At 52.9% G+C, this 6,822-nt stretch overlaps 1 protein-coding gene across 1 annotated transcript; it reads right to left on the reverse strand.

Annotated features, from left to right (window-relative positions):
• Window positions 1-362: 362 nt before the first annotated feature.
• On the reverse strand, window positions 363-6,180 carry LOC123445240 (UPF0481 protein At3g47200-like). The gene is made up of 2 exons (XM_045122203.1): window positions 5,296-6,180; window positions 363-1,132 (listed from the first exon to the last, which is right to left on the reverse strand). Exons 1-2 carry the CDS (start codon window positions 5,926-5,928, stop codon window positions 428-430), a joined length of 1,338 nt encoding a protein of 445 aa, XP_044978138.1. The 5' UTR covers window positions 5,929-6,180; the 3' UTR covers window positions 363-427.
• Window positions 6,181-6,822: the final 642 nt, after the last annotated feature.

Below are 6,822 nucleotides of genomic sequence, written 5' to 3' on the forward strand. Positions count from 1 at the left end.
TAGGGTTTAAAGGTGTATTACGACCGTGTGCCCCAGGATCACACAGAAGGCTTTTTGGTGGATGGGATCTGGACGGAGGGCCAGTCTGTGCGTTCGGATCTGATTCCCCGCCGCCGGAACGGAAGAGATTACCCGACGGAGTTCGAACGAAGGAGACCCTACAACCCTAGCCGCGATCGCCCCCGTGATCGTCGGACCAGAACGCTAACCGTCACCCAAGGGACGGACCAATTTTCGTCAAACACCGGTAACTTTGATCCATAGCGTCGTGGTGGTGGTGGTGGTAGGGTACATATGGCCACATATTTTGGGACAAGGTAGGTACTCATAAAACAAACCATGGAGAGAGACCATGAACCAAATTGGACCGACAAAACATACATGCTTCCATATTACTAGAAAGCTTACATGGTATATCCAAGTGGTGCTAAATAATCTTATAGAAGGGCAAAACAGTATACACGGTCTGCAAGAGAGTGGCCACAAGCAGGACGACGGCGGCTACAAGTGAGATGAACACCCAAGGATTCCTTAGGTACCTCTGTATGAAATTGGCTCGCCACTTGTTCCTCCTCATCGTGCACTGGGCCTTCACCCGCCGTTGCACGTCATGGAGCCTGCTAGCCGGGCTCATCACTCCTCCTTTGTTCAGTGTGTTGTTGAGTAGCTTGGCCACCTCCTCGTCGCTGCCCAGCCCACACTCGATGATGTTCTTGGATCTCAGCAGCGCCACGTCTTTGGCCGAGCTGATGATGTTGTCCATGAAGATCACGTACGCCGTCACGTCGTTGCCAGCGCCGGGGTGGAGCCGCTCGAACGCCATCAGGTTCAGAAACTTCTTCTCCGTCCTGTCGTCGACCCTGATCGCCGGCATGCTTAGCTTGCCGCGTTCGAAGTGGACGTCGAGGAGGCTGTCGGTATCGCTCACCCTGAAATGGATTCCGGACTCGTAGATCTCCATCGCGGAGGGCATGACATACGCCGTCGATCCGGTGCGCTCTTGATGGTCGCCGTGGGTGAGGCTTGTGTACAAGATGTCGAGAGGGTGGAGCCCAAGGTGATTGATGCCAACCAAGTGTCGGCGCCACGGACAGAGAGAATCAAGCACCAACCTGCTCACTCGTGAAGCGTTCTATAAAAATTAGTTAGACAAAAGTTAGAACTAACAAGGTTAATTACCCTCATCTCCATCTTGTGTGTGACCCGACGATGATATCTTTGTGATAAGGTTAGCAGGTTCAATATATAATGTTCTGATTAATCTTCATTACCACAACTTTATGCCACCTCAAGGCCGAGACTTGAGCTATCTCATTTTGTTCGATGAATATATGAATTTTCAAATTCTTAGAGCAAACATGGTGGCGTGCTTGAATTCTATCTTCTCCGAAAAGAAATATCCGTGAAAAGATAACTCGTCAAACTGGAATATATAAATTTAACAGGAATGGGTTTCTACGTCCCAGTGCACAACTATTTTCAAAAAGAAGGTTGAAACCCCAAGCCCCTGCATCATTGTGATGCACACATCCATTTTCATTAATTTGTAAGCAGAGTACAAAACAAAGCAGCCCAACCGAACCATTACAACAGATATGAAATAAACAGCTACGACTGAATCGACTTCTTCTGCAGCAACACCTTCAAGAAGGAATAGTGTTCTCGCACTAGGGTCGCCACACATTCGTCCAAAGACGACGTGGACAAGGATTTTCATCCCGGTTGCCGAGACCAGCCAATAAAGACTAGTACAGCAGCAAGTAGGTGTGCACAACCATGTATATGTATAAAAACCACGACACTTATTATGGATTTGAGGTAGTAGTTAATGTTTAATCTAGTTCAGTCGCAAAGAAAAAACAGTTTAATCTAGTTGAAAGTATAGAAAATTCGCAGAGAAATGTCATTTTAATCACACGCCGTCATGTAAAATCGCTAGTAAAATTAACTTGACAGGCGGCTATTTTTATTTCAGTGAGTGAAATATTCTAGCTTAGCTGTTCAGTTCTTTGACATATATATTTTGTGTGCAGTGAGGTTAATGGCACTATTGCTGAGATTTGGAATGGGGTTCAAATCAAGATCTTTTTTGGGAGGGGCTTTGATCCTAACTTATGCAGCAATTGGAAGACCTTGTACAGATAGTTTCTTGGCTAGTGCTCTCTGATGACCCTGATCAGACGGTATGGCAATTACATGGTTCTGGCCTGCTCTTTATGCAGTGGTTAAATTTAGGCGATCACCCCCATCTTTGTCCCTGCTGTTTGGAAGTTACCCATTCCCCCCAGAGTACAGGCTCTTATCACACAATAGATTGCTCACTAGAGACAATTTGTATAAGAGACAAGACATCCCTGATAAAAGTTGCTTGTGGTGCTGTGAATTAGAAACTTGCCACCGTCTCTTCTCTGAATGTGATGTTATTGGCACTACTCTGGAGAGAAGTGAGAGACATAGGAGATGTTCCTGCTGTGCTTGACAGCTATGTTAATGTTGGAGTTTGGTCTGGTTTGCAGATGATGCGGTGACGCCTGCTGCGCTTGCTCAAAAGAGAAGATATCCTGATGCTGGACAAATGCCTCCAGATCATGGAGAGCAAGGCGAGGGAATGTCCCCGGCTCGGCTCGGCTCAGAGTGAAGAAGGGAACAACTGTGCTGGTGCTGGGATTTCGAAGATGCCGCTCAAGCTGTTAATCTGATCAGGAGTGTAGTCCTGATAGCTAACATATGTAGTGGAGACTACTGGCGCAGGGTACAAAGTTGTAGTGATACTTTTTTGAAGATTTTTTCCCAAACATTTCACGCGTACAAAGCTGTAGTAACATCTTATATTACGGGGCGGAGGGATCTATTGGTGTGCTAAGAGCAAGTCTAGTAGAACCCTCAAACTCTCAAACCCTTAAAAATAACTCTTTTTTTACAGTTTTCGTCGACAAAACGACGTAGACTAGAACCCTTAAACCCTTAAACCCGTAAAAAAATTTAAAGGCCCAACCCGCAAACCCTTTCCCAGCCTGTAGAAGTGAGGGTTGGGAGGGAAAACTACCCCAACCCGCACTCCACTTCCCACCTCGCGCGGGAGGCAGTTGGTTCCCGCCCGCGCGAGGAAGTTGCCTCGGCCGCCGCCGCCGCGCCTCCCCCCGCGCTCCCTCCGCGCCCCGGCCGTCGCGTCCCCGCGCCCGCCCCGCCCGCCTTGGCCGCAGCGCCAGCCGCCCCGCCCGCCCAGGCCGCCGTCGCGCCCCGCCCGCAGCGCCAGCCGCCCCGCCCGCCCAGGCCGCCATCGCGCCCCGCCCGCCCCGCCCGCCGTCGCGCCCGCCCCGTCCCGCCCCCGCGCCCGCCCCGCCCGCCGTCGCGTCCGCCCCATCCCGCCCCCGCGCCCGCCCCGGCCGCCGCGCCAGCCGCCCCGCCCGCCTCAGCCGCCGTCGCCATGGCCTCCATCTCCGCCGCCGCCAAGGCCACCTCCGCCGCCTTCGCCCACAAGGTCCCCTCCCCTTCCCTCTCCCTGCCGCAGAAGGAGCTCGCCGCGGCGGCGCCGCAGCAGCAGCAGCGCGCGAGCGCCAGCAGCCGGCGCGCGCGGTCCAGGTTGTATTCCGATTTTTACGGGTTGGGTTTGAGGGTTCTAGTCTTTGCTCCTGTTTTTCAACCCTTAAAAGTGTTAAAAATGGGCAATTCTCAACCCTTAAAACTGATTTTAGATTTAAGGGTTTGAGGGTTCTACTAGAGATGCTCTAAGAGCAAGTCTAGTAGAACCCTCAAACCCTTAAAACGAAAACCAGTTTTAAGGGTTGAGAATTGCACATTTTTGACACTTTTAAGGGTTGAAAAACAGGGACAAAGACTAGAACCCTCAAACCCAACCCTTATAACGGTGCAAAAATGTAAAAATGAAGCAAAATAGCAAAAATGTGTACCTCAAACTTCGGTGTTGCGGAGGGCCGGCCGGCGGCAGCGGAGGGGAGGCCGGGGCTGCGGAGGGGCTGCGGGGACGGGGCGGCGCTGCGGGGAGGCGGGGCGGCGCTGCGGGGCTGCGAAGGTCCGGCGGGGACGGGGCGGCGCTGCGGGGCTGCGGAGGTCCGGCGGGGACGGGGCGGCGCTACGGAGGGGCGGCGGGGGCGGCGCGACGCTGCGGCAGTGGCGGCGCTGCGGACGGGGCAGCCTGGGCGGCGCTGCGGAGGGGCTGCGGCGGCGGAGGGGCGGCCGGGGCGGCGGATAGGCGGCCGGGGCGGCCGGAGCGGAGCGGCGGTGGCGGCGGATCGAGGGAGGGAGCTGAAACTTCCCTCCCGCGCTGGAGAGGAAGTGAAGTGCAGGTTGGGGACAGTTTCTCCCCCTAACCCTCACTTCTACAGGCTGCAATGGCGTTTGTGGGTTGGACCTTTAATTTTTTTACGGGTTTAAGGGTTTAAGTCTACGTCGTTTTGTCGACAAAAACTGTAAAAAAAACGGTTATTTTCCAGAATTTAAGGGTTTAAGGGTTCTACTAGAGTTGCTCTAAGAACACAGGAACTATGCACAAGAACAGTTGCCAACCAAAGAACTTTTTTTTGTAGACTGAAGCCACTGCCCTCGCGAGATTGGTTTTCTTTTGCAGGGCATTTGCTACTAGATTGATATTAGTTGCCAACTGAACAAATGAAGTGGCCAATGTGAAATACCAATATTTTTATCCTCATCAGTCCCGTAAGTGTTCAAGCCTTTCCATTATTATAATAATAATCAAGAAAAAGTCTTAGTTGTAGTAGATGCCGAAAGGAAGGGATGCCACAAGAAAAACATAAACAACGGTTCTACTCTCCCGGCATCAAGTTCTTTATTATGTGAATTTCACATATCCACGTGTATTTCATACATGCTGCATCTGTTTGTCCGTGCATGATAATATCTTTCAAGTAGCTCTTTCAAATGAGATATCACTTTCACACAAACGTTGCAGCCTGCCAATTAAGCATGTCATGTCTCCCCATCTCTGTTCCTGTCGAGGTCGGCATGCAACGACACTAGCTAACCTGAGGCGATGCCTTCTACGCCACTTAAACTGAATCCAGCAACCAATCCACTCACTCGAATCAATCAATCAATTACTACTACGCATTAGTGAAGACATTATCGTCGATCGAATCCAACAACTCCAGTGCAGATCGTATCAACAGCACTCCTACTGTAAGTAAATCTATTAGTGAAGCCATTGTTGCCGGTTTGAATCTGGTGGATCGATCGGGATTTCATTGACAGACCACGTACGGAAAGAAAAAGAAACTAGTCCACGCAAGGGGGGAAAAGCAGTACGTAGTACTGTACCTGATATTTGTGATGGTCGAGGACGACGAGGATCCTCTGGAGGAGGAGCAGCGGCAGCTGGTTCTCGACGACGACCATGTCGGACTGGATGTAGTTCCAGAGGTAGAGGTATCCGTACTTGCTGAAGACGGGGTCGTTGGGCGCGTACTCCTCGTGCACCTTGCCCCGCAGCGCGTCCATCCGCATCGCCTCCACCAGGAAGCAGCCGTCGGTGACCATGAGCTGCACGAAGCGGTCCCGGCCCTCGCCGGCGCCGCCGCGCCACTCGTCGCCGAGGTCCTTGTACGCGTCCTGCAGCTGCTGCGCCACCTCCTCCACGGCGGCCACGAAGTCCCGCAGCGGCCGCCCCGACCGCTTCACCAGGTGCACCACGGCCCGGCGCTTGTGCTCCTCCATGGGCAGCAGCTCCGGGTCGCCGTGGTGGAAGGGCCCCAGCGAGACCAGCTCCGGCTGGTACGCCTTGCTGTTGTGCAGGTTCTTGATCCGCTCCGGCACGCGGTAGATGGAGTGCCGCTTCCACCGCGCCATCTCCGCCGCCGGGTCGATCTTCATCTCGCCGATCGTCTTCTCCATCTCCACCACCCAGCTGCTCAGCGGCGCCTCCACCGTCGCCGTCGCCGTCGCCTCGCCCATTGATTGACTGCTGCACAAGCTTCGCTGGTTGCGCTCGACAGCTCACTGGGGCACTGAGCTCTGTCCGAAAGGGAGCTGCACTGTCGCTATAGAGGAGGGGCGGGCAAGTTGCAATTGGTCGGATGGCGCCCACGCCGATGGATTGGAAGGGCGCGCTGCCGATACCGATGATCGTCGTCGCTAGGGACAAGGAATTTCTTGCGTGGGCTCCCGCCGTCCTGTCCACCATACGCCCCTTTCGGCATTAACCACTGCTAACCTTGTCTGTGGATTATTATGGTATATCGGCGGAAAAGCAAATCTGTCCGGCCCCATTTTACCGGCTACCGAGGGCACGACAGCTTATATATATGGTAAAGCAGTAACGGGGCCGCCATCATTTTTCTCTCGTGCGACTTTATGCCCGGTTCCACTATCGATCAAGGGATAATAACGAAACAAACACTGTTAAAACATGTGACGAACATATACGTACGAGTTATCAACTAAAAAAAAAAAAAACCGTACGAGTTAGGCATCTTCAAGGCAGAGCCATCCAAGGAAGTCGAAGTCATGTATCGATACACTAGCAATCCGGACATGATTTTTTCTCACAAACCAAAAACAAACATTAGAAAGTTTACGGAAGTTCGAACTGCTACTTTGGACCATCTTGACCACCCTGACCCAATAAAAACCTCTCCCCTTTCCTGTCCGGCGTGAGCTGCCTACATTCATGTCGTTGTAGAGCAGCCGCTTTCCATTGAAGACGGTTCAGGACGGACGCGGCCTCTCACTGGCACCGGCATTGAAGCGGCCCGTCGGTCGAGGACGCTGCCCGCTGCACGCCCGGTTGAACACGCCTCTTCCCCGCGTTCAAATGCCTCCATTAAACCCACGTGGAAGTCGAAAAAC

This window comes from Hordeum vulgare, chromosome 3H, assembly GCF_904849725.1.
Source record: "Hordeum vulgare subsp. vulgare chromosome 3H, MorexV3_pseudomolecules_assembly, whole genome shotgun sequence".
In the NCBI taxonomy this organism is placed as follows: domain Eukaryota; kingdom Viridiplantae; phylum Streptophyta; class Magnoliopsida; order Poales; family Poaceae; genus Hordeum; species Hordeum vulgare.

Bases quoted from the DNA above. Each gene is read 5' to 3' on its own strand.
- LOC123445240 (XM_045122203.1), bottom strand. From the start codon at position 5,928: ATGGGCGAGGCGACGGCGACGGCGACGGTGGAGGCGCCGCTGAGCAGC. The intron at 1,133-5,295 runs GTACAGTACTAC...TAATTTTTATAG, and splicing joins TCGACCATCACAAATATCAG to AACGCTTCACGAGTGAGCAG.